The sequence below is a fragment of the Sus scrofa genome, chromosome 14, assembly GCF_000003025.6.
Source record: "Sus scrofa isolate TJ Tabasco breed Duroc chromosome 14, Sscrofa11.1, whole genome shotgun sequence".
NCBI classification, from domain to species: domain Eukaryota; kingdom Metazoa; phylum Chordata; class Mammalia; order Artiodactyla; family Suidae; genus Sus; species Sus scrofa.
The window spans coordinates 29368002-29390122 of NC_010456.5; the positions used below are offsets into that span (position 1 = coordinate 29368002).

The following is a 22121-nucleotide window of genomic DNA, read 5'->3' on the forward strand; positions in this document are numbered from 1 at the left end:
CACGCTTGAGACACAGTTAATGAGGAGGAAATACAGTTTATTCAGCAGAAGGCGTAAGAGTTTTCTTTCCCAGAATGACTTCCTGTTTTTCAGATACTCACCAACAAAACAATACTAGAGACTGTGCAGGGGCTCTGTGTAGGACATCCCAAGAGAACTGACATCCAGGGGGTGAGGACACCTAGGGAGGTCAGGTGTCTAAAAACACTGAGGAACTTTAAAAGACCTAAAGTCAAGTCTACTGCATGATCTTTATGTTAAAAAATAAGCATAAAATAGCCCCAAGTAAATGAGCTCTTGAAGTAACCCATCAAAATAAATACTGACATCTGTTATTTACACTCAAGTAATTTTACATTTTCTTCTGCCAGGCTGGTGTGTTTTTAATAAAATATCCATGAGCATGAAACCCCTCCTGTCTCCCCAGTCTGCAGCAGCAGCTTTGAGCTGGCCACTGGGGTTCTGATGCCGAGTAGGAGCAAACAAGGACTGGCTGCTGCAGCGCACGGGGCCAGCTCACAGGTCCCTTGCCCTCCTGCATTTCACTGGGGGGACGGGAATCAGACGTCATCTTCCGAATCTGAGATCCCTAAACCTGCTGTCTTGACTGATCTTTTGCCACCTGTCAACAGCCTCTTCTCGAATTCTTCTTCAGTAATTTTGCCTTTTTTAAACTTTTTCAAGAGCCTGGTGTCATTGAGAAGTTCCTCCATGTCCTCATCGTTGATATCAGAACCCTAAGTGCAAAAGAGAACAACAAAGCTACTGAATCTCTCAGCAAGTCTTATAAGTGAAACCGGCCATTTCTAACCAGGAACTACATGCCCTCAGATCAGCTTCCACACAGCACATCCCACCAAGAGAATACAGAAACCTGATTCCTATACAATTCCTATTCGTATTAGAAGTGAGATTTGTTCAGAATTCTGAGTATTTATTTACTTATTTAAGTTTTGGCTATACCCATGGCATATGGAAGTTCCTGGGCCAGGGATCCAATCCAAGCCACAGCTGCCACCTATACCACAGCTGCAGCAACACCAGATCCTTAACCCACTGTGCCACTGGCGGAACTCCTAAGTTGAGTGTTTAAATAATAAATCTACAAACTTTACCTCTTCTCTTTTCCTTTTTTCATTCATTTTTTTCTTCTTTTCCTTTTTTGCCTTCTGTTTTGACCAGGCTTTATTTTTTATGAATTTTCTTCTCCCTTCATTTTCAGTTTTCTCTTTTCTTTGTTGCTCCAATAGTTTCTGCCTTTGCTTTTCTCTGATTTTATCTTTAAATGGAATGGTGTCTGTATTGACATCCACAGGCACAAAGTCTGGAAACTGCTTTCCTCTCAGCTCTGGCATCTTGGGCATCCTCAGCAAGGCAAAACCTCGAGCAATACTAGCAAAATCAAGATCTGATTAAACCAAAACACCGGAGTTAGCACATCCAAAACAGGATTATAAGCATCAACCCATGGAATATTCCTTTTTTTTTTTTTTTTTTTTTCTGGCCATGCCCACGGCATGCAGAAGTTCCTGAGCCTGTGACTGAACCCATACCACAGCAGTGATGCTAGATCCTTAACCTACTGAACGAGCAGGGAACTCCAACCCATGGATTATTCTTAGCAATATTACTTTTTCCTAAAATGATCTAATGGACTCATTTTAATTAGAATTAAAAGTTATTTTTTTTTTTAATTGAAAAGAAATACTCAGCAGCCAGTGTATTCTGTCTGCTCAAACCCAGGGAAGACTTTCTTTTAAATGTTTAGAAAACACTAACCCTGGCACAGACTTGACAATTCTATAAGACAAAGTGGTTTCATCCTTGTAATACTTGTAAAACTGCCAGGTGTCTCAGATGGAAACACAATTATGTGAACAAGTCCAACCTACCCTTTAATCTGAAGATGAGGTTGCATTCATGCTTCGCATAAGCCTGGACGTATGACACAAAAGCTTTCATGCCCTTTTCAAACACGGCTCTGTCGGCCAGGGCCATGGATTTGAGCTTTGGAAGGAGATCTACTGTGTTTTTCTGGAGTTTCATCGCCTGCAGGGGGCACTGTACAGGGACCACATCGTCACTCTCTGGCTGGAATCACCTCATTCCCAAGGCTATCTCTACAGAGTCAGTGCCAATAAAACCAAGGGCAAAACAATTCATTTTAATCTTTAAGCAAAGGCCTTCAAACCCAAATTCAACCCAAATATTTTACCTGGTCCAGAAAGTATTTTAAAATTTTTAAAGCAAAGTTTAAAATCAGATTTTTCCTAATAATCCTGATTTCTGGTTGGAAAGTATGGCAACATGAGCTCTGTGTTCCCAAGTAGAGAAACTCAGCTGGTGCCAAGCAGAGGCTGTGACCCTGGAGCCCCTCCACAGCCATGAAGCCAGCCAGGTTCCCACAATGACAGTACCAGCCTGGCCCCTGTGAGTTTGGAACCCCTGATCTTAGTTCTGGGCGACTTGCTGGAAAAGAACTTTTCCAACCACCCTAGCACTGGACATTCTCTGAAAAAGGAAGAGAGCTTACTTTTTGGTTAATTGCAAGAAAATTGACATAGGACTCTTCCATGGGAAGGAGGAACACGAGCGCACTGCCACCGTGGCCGATGCGGGCTGTGCGGCCACAGCGATGCACGAAGGCACTGTGAACAACACAGAACAGAATACGGTCACCATGTAATGGGGGCTGGACAGAGCAAAGACCTGCAGCCAGGCAGCTGGTGCAGCTGACACCAGGAGTCACCAGACTCCGCAGCTTAATCGCAGCCCTGCTCCTTCCTAGTGATACAGAAGAACTGCCGATTAAAATACTGCAAACCAGAGAGGATTCTGTTGGACAGTTTTAACGTTAGGTCTAAAGCTTTTAAATTTATACATCTGATAATACAGGTAGGAAGACATGGTCCCAGCAGAAAACCTGGGAAACAATGGAAAGTATAAAAAAGAAAATAAAAGTGACCTGTGAACCACGCCTCCACCAGCAAGTATTTACAAGCATTTCCTTATGTTTGGAGGCATTTATTAGGAACATATGCTTGCTTTCGGTTTCCCTTAGACATTCTATCACATGCATTTCTTTTTTTTTTTTTTTTTTTTTTTTTTTTGTCTTTTTGCCATTTCTTGGGCTGCTCCCACGGCATATGGAGGTTCCCGGGCTAGGGGTCGAATCGGAGCTGTAGCTGCCAGCCTACTCCAGAGCCACAGCAACACAGGATCCAAACCAGGTCTGCAACCTACACCACAGCTCACGGCAACACCTCATCGTTAACCCACTGAGCAAGGGCAGGGATCGAACCCACAACCTCATGGTTCCTAGTCAGACTCGCCAACCACTGCGCCGCGACGGGAACTCCATATCACATGCATTTCTGCAAGAACTTTAAAAAGTATTTGAAAATAGCTAATTTCTGCATACTACAGGATCACTATAGACACATCAATGATTACTCACCAGTTCACCTACTTTTTTGCTATTTCAAATAACGTTTATTTTCCTCAGGATTCCTATTTTGTTAGGCTAGATTCCTGGCAGAGCAGGTAACATTCTATCATGCTGTACCTTGCACTGCTGGGAGGGTCGTACTGCAAAACCCAGTTCACTTCTGGAATATCTATTCCTCGGGCCATCACGTCAGTACACACTAAAATCCCACTAGGAAATGAGAAAATATCATTGTGAGTGAGGAGGCCACCATTTTTATCACCATCAAGCAGTGTTTACTGATTTGATGATGATGGCAGTTAATACACAGGTTCCAGAATCCCACATAATCAAATACTTAGTAATTGCTTTTTTCCCCTGGCCACACCTGCGGCATATGGAAGTTCCCAGGTCAGGGGTCCAATCCAAGCTATTGCAGAGACAACACCAGATCCTTAACCCACTGTGCCACACCAGGAACTCCTAGTAGTAACACTTTGATTTTTCTTCCTCTAAGAATCTATAGGACTTTACATATTCCAGTGAAAATTAGAGATGGAGAGGAGATAGTGAAAGGGTTTTTTTAAAGTAGCATATTTCCATTTGAGGTGGGGTGGAATGTATTTGGTCTAATCCTTTGCAGGCTTAAAAAAAACAAAACAAAACAAAACAAAAAAAAAACAACGTGATTTTTCCCTCAGACTGAGGTGTAACAGTCAATTCTAAGTTCCCTAAAAGATTGCTTCTAACATAGCCAGAAGGCTCAATGATTAAGAAAAACAGCAAAATATTATTTCTATGTGCAAAGAGAATCAAGTTACAGTCATTGGAGGCAAGTGCCCTACAGGGAACCCACTGACACCCTGGAGCCTTTACTGGGTTGCTCTTATCCGTTCTGTCCACCTATTCAACAAATAGCTCTCCAAACCCCCACTGGCCAGGCCCTGCGTCAAGTTACTGGGGAGTCCAGGAGTGAACAGAAAACACAGGTTCCTGATCTTGTGGAGTTTAAAATCTAGCGGGGAAGTTGACAGTGTTCAGCTGTCAACTGGGCATTTATACAGAGAGAATGTGATCATGGCTAGAGGAGGAAGAGGGTTGCAGGCAGGGAAACAACACATGTGAGGGTTTTGAAGCAGAGTGACCTGCGGAAGAGCAGAGTGGCTGGAGGTCTGCCACCTCCCAGGAAGCTGACCGACCTCTGCAGCTGGCGAAACTCCATGAAGATCTTATTGCGCTTGTATTTCATCTTCCCGTGGATGCACATTATCTTCACACTCCTCACCAGGGCCTCCAGGGCTTTTCCGTAGTATTCCACACAGGCACAGGTGCTGGGAGAGGGACAGAGGGCTGTGTCACTGGCTGCCTGGGTCCCTCTACAGCTGGCGAGAGAGAGACCCCCACCCCCACCCCAGTCCTCTCGGGGGAATGCAGAGGAGAATTGCTGCACAGGTCCTCCACCACTAAGCTCTTGGCCAGTGAATGGCCAATCCTTTGACAATATCCCTTAAGCAAGAGTGAACACCCATACCATGTATTCCCACTAAGGCTATCCTAGCAAGGGGCTGTCCCTGGCCCCTAGGAAGCTAAGTAAAGTGAAGTAGTCCCTCATAGCAAGTACAGCAACATCTGAAGTACAGTTCCTTCAGGGAACTGCTTCTCTAGTGTGGTTCCCCAGGGCTCAGCAGGTAACCCAAGTTAGAGAAATCAGGTCCTCTCTCCCAAGATATTTGGACTTGAAGAGTAGAGGCCGGCAGGGGCTGGAGCAGGATCACCCCTCAAGAGATGGCCATGGAGCTTTCCAGGGACCCTGGATCCAATCTTCCCTAGAGCACAGACACCCAACTTCCTCTCTGAATCCATACATAGCAGTCTTCTAATAAAGTTCACCCCAATCCTCCCCCCCATTTTTTATCTGAGGGATTCCAGAGGGATGTCACGTGGTTTTGCAGATGAAGGAACTGGGCTTACAGAGGGGCAAGAGGAGCACATGGCAGAGCCAGAGGGAAGGTCTGACTCCATCCCCGATGTTCTTCCCACTCTGCCGGGCTCAGGTGCCAGTGTGGGCCAGCTCTTGTCTAAACACCTGTGCTAAGGGACTGCTACCAGGTTCCTTGCTATTTGCACCACCAGTACATAAGGAAGCAGTTTTACACACTGAGAGTCACAATCCACGGATCCTGAAAGCAATCTAGTGGTTCCTGAGATCAATTTAATGGGTCTGGACCAGCATTATTAAACAATCATTTTGAATACAACAGAATAGAAAGCATCAGAATGTGCCCGCCTAGCCAAGTACAGTTTTGTGAAATCTTTCAGTTGGGTGTGTGTGTGTGTACCAGGTTATATTTCTAACTATGGGCCTGTACAGCTACATGCATACTATTGGTGAAATGATGACGGAAAAGAAACATACAAGTCTTTTGGCACTGCCCAAAAAAAAATGATACCATGGGTATATGTGTAGGAGGAAAAAACAGCCCAAAGAGTACACACCTCCTACCTTGTACTCGGACAACAGGACGGAGTGTGGCAGACTCTAGGCTGCCTTATAAAACGCCATCCCACCCCCTTCCTCCTTCACCTCCCTCTGCTACAGAGGCTGGGACAACGACCCACTCATTTTCCCCACCACTCCAAGTCAGGCACTGCTGAGTGACCCACCTTTGGCCCATGCAATGAAAGTGGAAGTCAGTGGGGATGGGGGGCAGTTCTAAGAAAGCCTTCTGCTTTTCTGATTAAAAGGGTCTGAGGGAGTTCCCATCGTGGCGCAGTGGTTAATGAATCCGACTAGGAACCATGAGGTTGCGGGTTCGATCCCTGCCCTTGCTCAGTGGGTTAAGGATCCAGCGTTGCTGTGAGCTGTGGTGCAGGTCGCAGACGCGGCTCAGATCTGGCGTTGCTGTGGCTCTGGTGTAGGCTGGCGGCTACAGCTGTGATTAGACCCCTAGCCTGGGAACCTCCCATATGCCGCAGGAGCGGCCCAAGAAATGGCAAAAAGACAAAAAAATAAAAAATAAAAAAAATAAATAAATAAAAGGGTCTGAGATGGCAAATGCTGCCCTAGCCCCTCCCCCTCCCTGTCCTCTTTTATCTGCTTTCAGTGCAGATGTGACAAAGGGGTCACAGTGGCAACTTGAAACTAGGGGGTGACCTACAGGAAGGAAAGGCCAAGACAGTTGCAGACACACTACTGGCCTTGACGTTGCTGAGACAGAAACCAGTGTCAGGAACTGCCTTCCTCTGGACTTCCTCTTACAGGAGAAAAATAAACCCCTCCTGCTTGAGCTGCGGAAACGGCGTTTTCAGTTATTTGCAGCCAAATGCTATGGTTCTCCTAAGAGAGAAACAATCTAAAGGGAACTTCAAACCTGAGGGTGGCTACACACGTGTGCACATCCTGGGTGTGGCTGAACCCCAGACTTGCCTACACAGTCCAGAAGGATTACCTGAAGAAGACCAGGTGTTTCTCCTGCTTGTGATTTCGAAGAAAATGGACCAGCTGATTAAACTTCTCGTCTGCCTTACACACCTGCAAAATAAAAAGGAAAACCAACAAAACAAAAACAAATTTATGCTGCCGTGAGCTGTAGAGACAGCTCTGATCTGGTGTTGCTGTGGCTGTGGCATAGGCCGGCAGCTGTAGCTCTGATTAGACCCCTGGCCTGGGAACCTCCATATGCTGCTGGTGGGGCCCTAAACAAACAAACAAAACAAATTTGCTGACAATAATAACCCCATAGCTATTTTCAGTTTTGGCCTTTAACTTTAAGGAATCTAATTTCCTCCACGAAAAGGATAGACTTTTGTCAGAATGTTACTCAGTCCACTGAGCTCGGAATAAACTTCAGATCTGGCGTTGCTGTGAAGTCACAAAATCCCGGAACTGAGGACGGGAGCAGGGAACACTCAACATAGTGCTTCCCAAATCCCAAATGCAGACAGCACCATGCCAGCCATGCCACCATGCCCAGGGTAAGTTTAAATGTAGGTTCCTGGGGAGTTCCTGTTGTGGTGCAGCGGAAACGAGCCCGACTCGTATCCACGAGGATTCAGGTTCGATCCCTGGCCTCACTCAGTGGGTCGGGGACCCGGCATGGCTGTGAGCTGTGGTGTAGGCTGGCAGCTGTGGCTCCGATCCAACGCCTGGCCTGGGAACTTCCATGTGCCGCAAGTGCAGCCCTAAAAAAAAAAAAAAAAAAATGCAGGTTCTTGGACACAGCACACAGACTGATTCGGTGGTTCTAGAATTGCACCCAAGAGTCCACATTACTTAAAGAGTGTCCAGGAAATTCTGAGGCACAGCCACGTTCAGAAACCACTGCTCTAAGGTGGACACAGGTCTCCAGAGTGGAACACACACAGACTTATTTCACAGACCCCCCTGCCAGAGACAGACTCCAGTCTCCCTCAATAAATGCAGTCAAGTGCTCCACTCAGGCCCCTAAACTGGAGACATTTAAGTCCACCTAAATGCATTCCCCATTTTTAGCAAGACCAAATCCTCAGTTTGGAATTTCTTTCTCTCAGACATCTCTAAATGCAATCGCTTAAATGAATGCAAAAGAGTAGAATGCAGCAGCAGCCACTGGGTTCCAAAGCTACTTTATCAGCACTTAACTATGTACAAAGCACTGACCTAAAAACCTTCAACTGTGTAATAAACCAATTCTTTTTTTTTTTTTTTTAATTTTTGTTGTTGTTGTTGCTATTTCTTGGGCCGCTCCCGCGGCATATGGAGGTTCCCAGGCTAGGGGTCAAATCGGAGCTGTAGCCACCAGCCTATGCCAGAGCCACAGCAACGAGGGATCCGAGCCACGTCTGCAACCTACATCACAGCTCATGGCAATGCCGGATCCTTAACCCACTGAGCAAGGGCAGGGACCGAACCCGCAACCTCATGGTTCCTAGTCGGATTCGTTAACCACTGCACCACGACGGGAACTCCAGTAAACCAATTCTTATAGCAATCCTATGAAGTGAGGGTTAGAACCTACTAGAGCCCCCATTTTACAGGTGATACACTGGTAAGTTCACCTATTTCAGTCAGGAAGGGACGCCTTCAGCCTAGATGTGTACCTGGGTGGCCCTCCAGCCTCTCTGTTCTTAACCACTGTCCATCGCCTCCTCCTTCCTCTGGGAAGAGCTGGCCTTCTGACCTTACCAGCCCAGCCTCAGGGAGAAATGTCAACACCAAGTATAACACCCCCATCTGATTTCAAAAACATTCTCCAGGAAGCGGCACCAGAGGCGGCTTTCTGATGTGCAAACTCTTCTTCCTTCAATCCCCCCATGAACTGACACAAAGGACAGCAGCCTTGTTGCCCTTAGGAGAGTTCACAGCGCTAGGGACACTGGTTTGTTAATGGCCCACTTCTCTACGAACATGTCACTGTTTCTGTGAACAGGAGCCTTGCTCAGCCACAAGAAAAGCCCAGTCCCCTGGCTGACTATTCAGAGGTGTCTTGGTGAGCAGGTGACACTGGCCTCTAGGTTCTCCCAGTTCCCAAGTGGCACTGCCATCCTGGCTGACCATCCTGTCCTGCTGCCTCTTGGCCCAACCCCATGATGGAAGAGAACAGAGGGGGTGACCTCATGACTCACAACCACATTTCCAAAAGCCTTCCCAATGCCTTGTGAGGCAACTACAGGTATTGGCAGCGAGTATTTACCACTGCAAATTCAGCAAGTCTCAGCTGCAAATCAAAAAGACCAAACATTTAGGTTACAGAGCAGAAGAATGTCACTCAACAAAGTCCCTTCAGATTTTGTGTCTCACTGGCATGTCTGGCTGTGCCCTTCTCTTAACTCAGGCTCATCCAAACAGGCTGGGAGCACAGTGTTTCCTGAGCCCACACCCAGCACACCCTGTGCACATGTCATTTGATCACTTGGGGGTGGGAGGTCCATACACACCACCCTTGGAGACTGTGCTTAAAATACAGTGGTGCAGGGAGTTTCCTTTGTGGCACAATAGAAACAAACCCAACTAGTATCCATGAGGATTCAGATTCAACTGCTGGCCTCACTCAGTAAGTCAGGGATCTGGCATTGCCGTGAGCTGTGGTGTGGGTCGCAGATGTGCCTCAGAGCCCAAGCTGCTGTGGCTGCTGGGGTAGGCAGGCAGCTACAGCTCTGTTTTGACCCTTAGCTTGGGAATTTCCATATGCTGCAGGTGCAGCCCTAAAAAGCAAAAAAGCAAAAAAACAAAAACAATGGTGCCCATGTTAACTTACTCACTTCCTTGCTGAATGACAAGTATCATCACACATACCATGTGCCCCAGCTCTGTCCCAAATGTATTTTAAAATGTGCCACATGGGAGTTCCCGTCGTGGCGCAGTGGTTAAGGAATCCGATAGGAACCATGAGGTTGCAGGTTCGATCCCTGGCCTTGCTCAGTGGGTTAACGATCCGGCGTTGCCGTGAGCTGTGGTGTAGGTTGCAGACGCGGCTCGGATCCCGCGTTGCTGTGGCTCTGGCGTAGGACAGTGGCTGCAGCTCCGATTCAACCCCTAGCCTGGGAACCTCCATATGCCACGGAAGCGGCCCAAGAAATGGCAAAAAGACAAAAAAATAAAATAAAATAAAATAAAATAAGATAAGATAAAATAAAATAAAATGTGCCACATGGTATCACTTTATAGCTTTAGTGTCCTAGAAAATTGAAAGCTAATCCCTAGCACACTCGTCATGATTATTTTTCGCTTGTTTATTAATTGCTAAGAGTTAACATATCTTAGTGGGAATACTATATACCATACTGATTAAACTTATAGTGACATTTAAGAAAAATTAAGAAATCATTTTTCGAGTAAGTAGAAACAGAAAACCTTCCTATGTTTTTAAAACAATTATTGTAGTTGACTATTTAAAAGGGAAGATGGGCAGCTACAGCTCCAATTTGATCCCTAGACCTGGGAACTTCCATATGTCACAGGTGTCACCATAAAAAGAAAAAAAATAAAAATAAAAATAAGTAAATAAAAGGAAAGACAGAACTAAGTTTAGTGAAAGCAATTCAAGTCAAAAAAATTAGTCTTTTTTCCAGTAAATTGCTTTGGCTTATAATACCTGTTTTTCCTTCCAGCTTTACTGAGGTACAATTGGCAAATAAAAACTGTACACATTTAAGCATATTTATGTATTAAAAATATATATGTGTATATATTCAAGGTGTACATTGTGATGACTTGATATACATATACCCTGAAATGATTATCATGATCAAGTTAATATATCCATCAATTCACATAGTTCTCTTCTTTATCTTTTGGTGAGAACATTTAAGAACTACTCTGTTAGTGAATTTCAATTTGAAGTAAACGGTACTTTCTTTTTTTTTTTTTTTGGCTGCACCCATAGCATGTGGAAGTTCCTGGACCAGGGATCAAAGCCGTGCCACAGCAATGACCCGAGCCACTGCTGTGCCAACGTTACATCCTTAGCCCACTGAGCCACAGGAGAATTGTTGAAGTATACAGTATTGTTAACTACAGTGACCACGCTGCACCCTAGACCCCAGTCATCACCACTGCTGCACCACAGGAATCAGTGAGAACAGCCAGAGCTCACCATGTAGTAGTTCTCTAGGCGGGAAGGGGTCTTCTGTGTGCTGCTGGCTGCTGCCCCCTTCTCCTTCACCGAGATGCGCACAGGGTTCCGGAGGCCTGCTCGCACCAGGTTCTCCACTTCCTGCGTCTGAGTGGCCGAGAAAAGGCCTGTTCTCCTCTGCTTCGGCAAAAACTCCAAGATGGTGTTTATGCTTTAAAAAGAAAAAAAAAAGAGAGAGAGCGAGCTCAACTTAACCCCTCACTTGTCAGCATAATCAATATAAGCTTGGTGCTTTATGATATTAAACAGGTGGGGTTTTTATTGGTTTTTGTTTTAATGGCCACACGGAGGCATATGGAAATCCTCAGGCCAGGGACTGAATCCAAGAGGCAGCTACAGCAACACTGGATGCCTTAACCCACTGTGTTGGGCAATGCATCAAACCCGCACCTACCCAGTGACCTGAGCCGCTGAACCCACGGCACATGGAGGCTCCCAGGCTAGGGGTCCAATTGGAGCTGTAGCCACTGGCCTACGCCACAGCCCCAGCAACACAGGATCCGAGCCAAGTCTATGACCTATGACAGCAATGCCAGGGATTGAACCCACATTCCCATGGTTGCCAGTCGGGTTCATCAAGCTCTGAGCCGCAACAAGAACTCCTGCAGATGGATTCTTAACCCACTGTGCCACAGTGGGAGCTCTCTAAACAGGTATTTTTAAAGACTGGAAACAATCACAATAGTTACAATAGCTACTACTGGGAGGTGAGATTACGGACAATCTTTATTTCTTCCTCATACTCTCATTTTTCCAAAGTTTCTTCAATGTAAGCATATAGTTATACTTTAATAATGGGGGCAGTTAAAAGAGTAAAATTAGAACAAAACTTTTTGAGACTAAAAGCTATTGAACTGGGGGAGTTCCCGTTGTGGTGCAGTGGTTAACGAATCTGACTAGGAACCGGTCACGGGTTCGATCCCTGGCCTTGCTCAGTGGGTTAAGGATCCGGTGTTGCCGTGAGCTGTGGTGTAGGTTGCAGACGCGGCTCGGATCCCGCGTTGCTGTGGCTCTGGCGTAGGCCGGGGGCCGCAGCTCCGATTTGACCCCTAGCCTGGGAACTTCCATATGCCGCGGGAGCAGCCCAAAGAAATAGCAAAAAAGACAAAAAAAAAAAAAAAAAAAAAAAAAAAGCCATTGAACTGTATACTTTAAATGGGTGAATTATGTAGTATATGAATTATACACCAATAAAGCTATTTATTTTTTAAAAATACACAGTAACTTTTCAAGAAGCCATGAAGGAAAATGCATCTTAAGAACCTCAAAGACAGAAGAACTGGAATTTAAATTATGTGGCAGGAGTTCCCGTCATGGCGAAGTGGTTAACAAATCCGACTAGGAACCATGAGGTTGCGGGTTCGGTCCCTGCCCTTGCTCAATGGGTTAATGATCCGGCGTTGCCGTGAGCTGTGGTGTAGGTTGCAGACGCGGCTCGGATCCTGCGTTGCTGTGGCTCTGGCGTAGGCCGGCGGCTGCAGCTCCAATTAGACCCCTAGCCTGGGAACCTCCATATGCCGCGGGAACGGCCCAAAGAAATAGCAAAAAGACAAAAAAAAAACCTATGTGGCAGAATTTGAAGCCTCAGACAACCTAATGACTTGAAATTCAAAGGTGGCTCACAGAGAGTCATGGAGTGATAAAGAGTCCCATTTTGGGCTCCTTTTCATACTGTGTCACCCAAAGCCCACGAAGTCCAAAATCTAGTACCTCGCCTCAAACCCCATGTCCAGAAGTCTGTCCGCTTCGTCCAACACCAGCACATCCAGGGACTTTACACAGCTGGCCAGGTCCAGGCCCTCGGCCTTCCTTCGGAACATGTCCTCCAGGCGGCCTGGGGTTGCCACGATGATGTTCCCACTAGAAAAACAAAGTTAGCATTTACCACACTCTCTGGACCTCAGGGATCTGTGTGATCCCAAACTCCAAGTTCTCTATACCCCCGAAAGCCACCTAAATCCCAGTAGAGAGAAGGGTGACCACTGGGGGTTGGGGTGGGGGTAGGGGGGTGGAAGAGAAGGCTGTGCAGGAGGGGTCGGGCCTGGGTTCCAGGGTGAGACTGAGGGCAGGGGTCAGCAAACTGGCCCTTTGGCCTGATCTGGCCTCCGCTGTTTTGTGACACTTTATTGGCACATAACAACGCATCCTCCTCTATTCACTGCTGCCTCTAGCAGCTTCCACACTGTAACAGCAGAGGGAGCCATTATGACACAGACTGCATAATCAACAAAGCTAAGAGAGTTACCATCTGGTCCTTTACAGAAAGGGTCTGCTGACCCCTGACCTACAAGTTACTCAACCACTTCAGGGCCCAGGTCCCTCATCTATAAAATGAGAATGTCAACAGGAATAGAGGTAATTTTATGTAAGACCACAAACAGCAGGCTCAAGGCCAAATGTGGCCTCCACAAACTGGGTGACCTGCAAGAAGGCTTTCGTTCGTTTTAATGTCAACTACATGATAACAGGTTTTTTTCTTTTTAAAGAAAAAAAAAAAAAGATAACACACAAAAATCTTGAATTCCATATTCTCTTTAAAAAATTCAAATCCTGGAAATACTGAGCCCAGAGTCCTGCAGGCAACTATCAGCTGGAGATGAATATTCAGGCAAAAACTAGCCAGTTCTTCCCAATACCCAGCCAGTCCCCTTCACACATTGGTATTATCCTCTGACCCCTGTAGGGACTTGTGACCCCTGATGGAAAGTATCTCATGTTGTAGTTGGAACACAGTGAGCAATCAAGACAAGTACTTTTCAGAGTTCCCATTGTGCCGCAGTGGTTAACGAATCTGGCTAGGAACCATGAGGTTGCAGGTTCCATCCCTGGCCTTGCTCAGTGGGTTAAGGATCCGGCGCTGCCATGAGCTGTGGTGTAGGTCGCAGACGCAGCTTGGATCCCTCGTTGCTGTGGCTCTGGCATAGGCTGGTGGCTACAGCTCCAATTGGACCCCTAGCCTGGGAACCTCCATATGCTGCAGGAGCGGCCCTAGAAAAGGCAAAAAGACAAAAAAAAAAAAAAAAAAAAAAAGTACTTTTCTTTCTTTTCTTTTTTTTTTTTTTGTCCATGCCTGTAGCATGCAGAAATTCCAGGGATTGAACCTGTACCACAATAGTGACCTGAGCCGAAGCACTGACAACACTGGATCATTAACCCCCCCTGAGCCATGAGGGAACTCTAAAAGTACTGTTTTTAATTAAGATCCACTAACAAATTAGGCACAAATCTAGTGCTGCTCATTACAAACCTTATTCATGGTGGGATAATAGGCCATCGTGTATTCAAACATTCATTCTAACATTTATTAAGTACATGCTTTGTGCTTAGCACCATGGCAGGCCCTGAAAGCAAAATGCTGTGAGACAGACACCACCCCAACTCTCCCGATTCTCCTGGAGATGTGACAGAGCCTATGCAGGACCTGGGAGAAAGCCAGCTCACTGCAGCAGCAGAGCAGAGTAGGGAGAGGGCAGCCCGAGAGAATGGTGGCCTCACAGGCCCTGCAGTAACATTAGGATCTATCCTAAGGGCCGGCGGGAGCCACTAAAGTTTTCAATGCATGACACAATGTGCCTGGCATCCTGGTTGCTACGTGGAGAGTGGATTATGGGGGGTCAATTGTGGCGACACAGAGAAGAGAGAGCGAAGTACTGCAGGAGCCCAGGGAAGACACAGCAAGAGGCCAGTAGGAGAGGGGGCAATGGGAAGAGCTGATAGAGGTAAGCTTTGGAGAGAAAATATGCAGGACCTGGTGGCGGTTAACTGTAAGGGGGGAAATGGATGGGATGGTGAAAAGTCAAAGCTGACCCTCAGACTTCGGGAGAAGCAAGTGGAGGAGAGAGGAACAGGAAACTCCAGAGGAGGTGCAAGTCTGGGGATGAAAATGCCAAGCCTGTTTTAGACGTGTTCGCCACAGCTGTGAGATGCCAGGCAGACAAGTGGATTATTGGTGGGCTTGGGGGTCGGGGTGAGGTCAGGGGCCACCGAGGAAGGGGCAAGACCATTTATAGAGCCCGGAGGGAGACGAGCAAGGGCCCGAAGCCTGGGTACGGTTGGCTTGAGGAGATGAGGGGGGCACACCGCCACCTTCCTTCTGCCCTGCAGGGGTGAGACTGATGCAACTGTTCATGAGGGCTGCAGAGGAAGGAGCCCTTGAGCAAAATGGGCGGTTGGCCAGGAGGAAACACTTTTTTTTTGTGGGGAGGGTGCTGCTGCAGGGGGAATTTCCAGTTAGGCCAAGATTATGCATCCATTCCTCTTGAGTTCAATGCCAAGGACAGGCAAAGAAATGAGCGAAAGAAGCAAACTTACCCGTGTTCCTTAAACCTGGCGACATCTTCTCCAGGATTCCTGCCTCCAATCCAGAGAATCTGGCTAAAACGAGAAAAGGGACTCTAAGCAGGGCAGGCCAAATCACAGCCCACGGTTGGCAGAGACCCTGCGTCCAATTTACCTGAACTGTGGGAAGGGCTTCGTGAAATGCGACAGGACCTCATCTATCTGAACAGCCAGCTCTCGTGTGGGTGTGATGATTATGGCGCCAACCTGCCCACGTGGGGGGAAGGGACGTGATTAGCAGTGCTGGGGGCTCCCAGAGGTGAACTCACACGACTATACTCTCCAGCTCATGGAGGAAAGTTCCCAGAGAAACAGTATTCCTGGGCTTTTCAGCAGCGCCCATTCACAATGCCTACAGCTGGCCCTCAAATGATGCGGGGGTCAGGGGCATGGTGGAAGAATCCACATATAATTTACAGTTGGCCCTCCGTATAACCAGTCTGGTTCCCCCATATCCCCAACAGGCTCATGCAGACCTGGAGTTATTACTGAAAAAAATCCACAGCTAAGTGGACCGACACAGTTCAAATCCATGGCGTTCAGGGTCAACTGTAGTCTGAATTTCTGTCAGTTCTCATTATTCACAGTGGTTCTACAAAGTGGGCACAAATGCTAAGTTAGCAAATACTCCTGGGGAAATGGGGTTAGGTTCCGGAGAGCCTCTGGGCACACTTCGGACGACCCATCAACACATAGGCTTGTTTAATGTGTATTTCTGTTTCAAGACACCTTACTTTGGCAACTATACTTCAACTGAATAAAGACACCTTATCTAATATATATTATGGATTCATTAACACTAAACTCACAGCCCACAGCACTAAACAGTGTATGTACATATTACATGGATTTTCTCCATAAGACACATCAGAGCCTCTCTAAGCCCAAGAACACTTGACAGTACTTAAGCCCTATGTTTGGAGGTCATTTTAAACAGTGAAATCACACACACACACATACCCACACACACACAATCACAGCAGCAGGCAGACCGAGAAAAGGACACCTGCTTACAGCCCAAGAGCTGGAATAAGAAGGCAGGGTTGCCCTGTGCAGACTCAGCTGAGAACGTGCCATCAGGCAACTCTAATCTACCCCTGGCCCATGCAAGTCCGCGCGTGAGCACAAAAGCACACTGAGTATTGCTGTGAAGAACTACAAATAAATTTTTAAGGAGCAGGAAATTAATCAGCACAGAATCTGCAAGTAATGAGAACGGACTGTACTGTAAAAAAAAAAAAAAAAAAAATGCTTTCAATCTTCTAACTAGAGTCTTACTCAGCTGTGAACTCTGCGATGACTATGTGAAAATAAACCATTTGGCCAACCTCACCTGACTCTTTTTTAACTTCTCCTCCCTTCTCAGGAGAATCTCCAGGATGGGGATGACGAAAGCAAGTGTTTTGCCACTGCCTGTGACCTGCAAAGGGGAGAAAGTTTTGGTGTGCTTTTCCTCACAGCTCATTTCTGAGGGAAAAACAGGAAGACAGGCTGCATTTACACAAAGTACTCACCGCTTCAGCGGCAACATCTTTGTTTTTCATGAACAGAGGGATGGTTGCGGACTGAAAGAGATGGCAAAGCACTGGTTAGGGATGCCATGACACCAAAGATGAGGCCGAGGAACACAGCACTGGCCTTGGTCACCCTGGACTCCACCACCAAGTGGACTTTATCTGAATAGTCACCACCAGGGACCCCAGTGGGAGTCAGCTCACAGGTAACACAGTGGTGTCTACAGAGATGGCATGGAGGGGAAGTGAGCCAGCCAAACTAGAATCTGGGAGTCCTGAGTTCTAGCCCTGCCTTGACTACTCTTCCCCTCTGGACCACGAAGGGGTTTGGAGACACTGAGTTTTAAAGCCCATCCCAGCTTGAGTATCACAAAACAGGTTCGATCCCCAGCTTTGCTCAATGGATCGGGGATCTGGTGTTGCTGTGAGCTGTGGTATAGGTCGCAGATGCGCCTCAGATCCCAAGTTGCTGTTGCTGTGGCCTAGGCCAGCAGATGTAGCTCCAATTTGACCCCTAGCTTGGAAACTTCCATATGCCACAGGTATGGCCCTAAAAAAAAAAAGGCAAAAACAAGAAGAAATAAATAGGTGAAATGAATATTAATAATACATTCACAGAGTTCCTGTTGTGGCTCAGTGGAAATAAGCTCAACTAATATCCATGAGGATGTGGGTTCAATTCCTGGCCTCACTCAGTGGGTTAAGGATCTAGCATTGCCATAAGCCACAGCTGGGATCTGATCCCTGGTCCAGGAACTCCATATGCCACTGGGCAACCAAAAAAAAAAAAAAAAAAAAAATGATAATAATAACACATTCACTATCCTAACAATGAATGAAATTTTTACACTTTTGGGGGTGGGGGCACGCCCACAGCACACATAAGTTCCCAGGCCAGGGATCAAACATGTGCCACAGCTGTGACAATGACGGATCCTTAACCACTTAGCCACCAGAGAACTTCATTTTTCACTCTTTTTTCATAGTAAGTCCTTGAAATCCACCGTACATTTTACACTTAGAGTACATTTCAACTTGAACCATGTTTCAAGTGTTCAACTGCCACATGGAAGTGTCAACCATACTGGATGGCTCCCATCGCAGACATTGGGTCTTGTCTGCTCTATGATCCCAAGGCATGGCACAGAGCACTGCTTGCTTCCTCCACATCTTTCCTGAAGATCTCATGGATATGTCAACTTAACCACCTCAAAATAGAATCTTCTTGATTTTTTCCTTTGAAGCCTGTTACCCCTCCCAGCCTTCCTCATCTCGTTAAATGATACCACCATCCATCTAGGTGCTAAGGACCAAAACCTCTAAATTCCTTTTTTTTTTTTTTTTTTTTTTTTTTGCCGCACCCACAGCATGTAGAAGTTCCTGGGGCCAGAGAATAAACCACTGCCACAGTAGTGACAACAATGGATCCTTAAGTTGCTGAGCCATCAGGGAACTCCTAGAATCCTCTTTCATAACTACCACATCTGGCCCCTTAGTAACCCTAAAGCTATCTCTACTCCAAGTGGCCATCACTTCTACCTTGACAACAGCCTCCTAACTGACCTCCTTGCTTCTTCTCTTACCCCTCTAACGTCCATTCTCTACACAGCACTCACAGCCCTCTTCTTCCTGCACTGCTTCCCATGTAAGATGGCTTTCCATTACATTGAGAATAAAATACAAGCTCCTACAAGTAAGACCCTACACAAACCAACACCCAGTTTGTTCATCTCTTACACAACACTACTCATGATGCTCCAACCACAAAGGCCTTCTTCCTGTTCCTCCAGCTCATTTCCAGGCCCAGGACATTTGCACTGGCATTTCTATTCTGCTGGAATATCCTGCCCCGAGCCACCCTACAGCCAGTTCCTTCTCAATCACTCAGGTATCAGTTTAATGACACCTCCTCAGAGAGGCCTTCCCCACCTTTTCTCCTATCCTGGAACTTCTTGTCACTGTCTTCTCCATAAAACTTATCACCAGGTAAAATTACCTTATTCCTTTACTCCTTTCTCCTGCATTAGAAAATAAAGCCCATGAATGGAACCAAGACTGCAAAATCTCTGAAGCCTAGAAAAGAGTACCAGTTACACAGTTTTCTTCAATAAATTTATTGAATAAACGAATAACTTGAACCAGGACACTTAGGTCCACATAATAACAGATAACATTTATTGACAGCTCATAATGTGCCCACCCCTGCCTTATGTAATCCCCACAATAACTCTCTGAGTAGTTATTCTTGTCATTTCACAGAGAAAAGAAGTGAAGCACTGAGAGGTTAAGTGTGCACGAGGTAGCACAGCTAGAGCGGGCAGGACCAGGATATGATCCAGGCACTTATGTCCCAGCACCTAAGGGCTGGTGGGGAGGCGGTATTGTGAAGATCCCGGCACAGGTGCGCCTCCGCCTGCCGCTTCTGCCTGGAGATCATTAGCTAGTTTGGCACCACCCGAGTCAGAGGAGTAAGAAGACGCAGCAAAAGTCCCGGCCGGAGAGGTGAAAACTCCAGGATGCGAATCCTAATTGTACACTTACTGGCCGCGTCCGATTAATTGCGTGCCACGCCCACGCTGAGCCCCCACCCACCCCCGCCCCGCGCGCCGAGGGCCCTCCTCCCCACCGCCCGCGCTGAGTACCTGCACCGGCGTCATGTACGGAAAACCCAGCTCCTGCAGCACATCCAACACCCGCGGGTGCAGCGGCACGGGTAGCGACTCCCAGGAACCCTCCGTCACGTGCTCCATGGCTCTCTCCGCCACCGCATCTACCACTCGGACTTCTCCCGGGCGCACTTCCGCTTCCGGCTGCCAACTGGGCCGACCGGGAACCGTGCTGCAGTCGCATAGTTCCGGGAGGGCAGGAAAGGCGCTCTGGCCGCTAGAGAGGAGAAAGAGGGCCTCCCGCTAATGAAAGTGGACAGAGGAGGGCCGGGCCGTAGTTGTGTTATCTGTTTAGCGCAGCCACTTGGGCTCGGGGCGTCTTTCCTACCGAACAGGCATTTGGGAAGAGGGATTTTGCCTCGGCTTGCACACTTTCCCCGCTTGTCGGAGGCAGGTGGCAGCATGACATAACTGTCCAAAGGACAGGACCGAGTCCAATGAGGCTGCAGAGAGTAGTCGGAAATGTACCCCATTCCCGGAGCCCCGGGTTAACAGATACGCAAAAGAGGCTGTGGATGGGGGATCCACTGCCTAGTGTGTAACAAATGATTTACTTCCAAGAAGTTAGGTCAAAGACCTAAACACGAACTTTGTATCTTACTCCTGTGTTCAGCACTGGATTGATTGACTCCTCCACGTACAGTCAGTCAGCAAGCTTTTACTGACCAGTTATTATGTGCTGGGCCAGTATCTTCGGATTGGCTTGTTCCCTGACAACCATCAGGACTTTTCAAATACCATTTCAGTGAAGTCTTCCTTCCTAATCACTAAAACTACTTACCCTACTTTATTTTTTTCCCATAGCACTTAACCATTAATATGCCATATAATTTACCTATTAGGTCAATCTCCCCCACTAAAAGGTGAATCCCACGATGGGGATTTTTCTCCGTTTTCTGTATCTCAGTGGCTACAACTGGTAGCACACAGCAGTCAGTTGGGGATGAATAAATGAGAATAGTACTCAGGCACCTCAAACTAGACAAAGTGAAAGAGAAAAGCCTGAGGCAACATTTTCATTTAATGTGATCATCACATCCTCAAAATGCCTTTGACAACTGTTTGACAAAATAGGAATTCCGGACAGGTCTGAAAGCAAAGACAGAGGGAAAGAGTATAGCTGAATTTGCATTTGGGAGGTCTATTTACTAATTTTTTATCTAGGGACCTAGGACACTTCCCAAGCTTTCTTTTCCCCATCTTTTTGTCTTTTTAGGACCAAACCCGAGGCGTGTGGAGGTTCCCAGGCTAAGGGTACAATTGGAGCTGCAGCCACCAGGCTATACCAGAGCCACAGCAACGTGGGATCTGAGACAAGTCTGCAACCTACACCACAGTTCATGGCAATGCTGGATCCCTAACCCACTGATCAAGGCTAGGGATGGAATCTTCGTCCTCATGGATGCTAGTTGGGTTCGTTAACCACTGAGCCACAACAGGAACTCCTTTTTTTTTTAATGGTCACATCCACGGCATATGGAACTTCCCAGGCCAGGGACTGAATCTGAGCCATAGCTGCAACCGTCGCTGCAAGCGCAGCAACGCAAGGTCTTTTAACTCACTGTCCCAGGCCAGGGGTTGAACCCAAGCCTCCGAAGACAGGTTCTTAACCCATTGCACCATGGCGGGAACTCCTAAGCATCTTTCTCACTTCCATGAGAATTATAATACCACACAAGATAATGGAGGTTTTGACAACTAAATGATACAAGAGTTTATAAAGCGCTTAGCATTACACCAGGCGCATCACACAGTGGTGGACAGAGTAGTTTCATTACTAGCAGCCCTTAGTGTAATAGAGGAAGCGGAACCATTTCTAGAGGCAGAGATCTAGATTCTGGTCCCATCAATCACTCTTCATCTGGGAGCCTTGGGCAAATCATTTAATCCCTTTTAAACTTATTTTTCACATCTATAAACCAAGTGATTGAGTGAAAATAACTCAGTTGGGTTTTTTCCCAAATGAAAAAAATACTTAAGATGTTAGCAATGACCCACCAGGAGTTCCACTGGTGGCACAGTGGAAACAAATCCAACTGGGAACCATTAGGTTGCAGGTTTGATCCCCGGCCTTGTTCCATGGGTTAAGGATCTGGAGTTGCCCGTTGCTGTGAGCTGTGGTATAGGTTGCAGATGCAGCTCAGATCTGGCATTGCTGTGGCTGTGGTGTAAGCCAGCAGCTGTAGCTCCGATTTGACCCCTAGCCTGGGAAACTTCATACATCACAGGTGAGCTCCCCGACACCCAAAAAAAAAGAAAGAAAAAAGAGAAGAAAAAAACAATGACCCATTAAAGAAGCCACACAGGGAAACCTAAAATTAGGTTCCTAATCACTATCCTCAATATCCTAATCACTATTTTTTATTCACAGACACAAAAAATGCAGATATTTATGAGGCATCATTACTGAGAAAATATAACTTTATGAGGCATCATTACTGAGAAAATATGATTAGAAAGTTGGTATTTAACAAATGTGAATTAATCATTAATATATAGGAGTTCCCATCATGGCTCAGTGGTTAATGAATCCAACTAAGAGTCATGAGGTTGCGGGTTCAAT

At 46.7% G+C, this 22121-nt stretch overlaps 1 protein-coding gene across 2 annotated transcripts; it reads right to left on the reverse strand.

Annotated features, from left to right (window-relative positions):
* Positions 17-20784, reverse strand: DDX55 (DEAD-box helicase 55). 2 transcript variants are annotated; one of them, XM_001927712.6, is made up of 14 exons: positions 19535-20783; positions 16893-16943; positions 16712-16798; positions 15494-15585; positions 15352-15414; positions 12751-12900; positions 11002-11191; positions 6877-6959; positions 4627-4758; positions 3566-3658; positions 2534-2648; positions 1893-2061; positions 1116-1408; positions 17-737 (listed from the first exon to the last, which is right to left on the reverse strand). In XM_001927712.6, the coding sequence occupies exons 1-14, from the start codon at positions 19640-19642 to the stop codon at positions 561-563; spliced, it is 1803 nt and encodes a 600-aa protein (XP_001927747.2). In that variant the 5' UTR covers positions 19643-20783; the 3' UTR covers positions 17-560. The 2 variants fall into 2 exon arrangements, with proteins under 2 accessions (XP_001927747.2, XP_003359134.1); XM_003359086.4 differs by lacking the exon at positions 3566-3658 and having other exon boundaries at positions 19535-20784.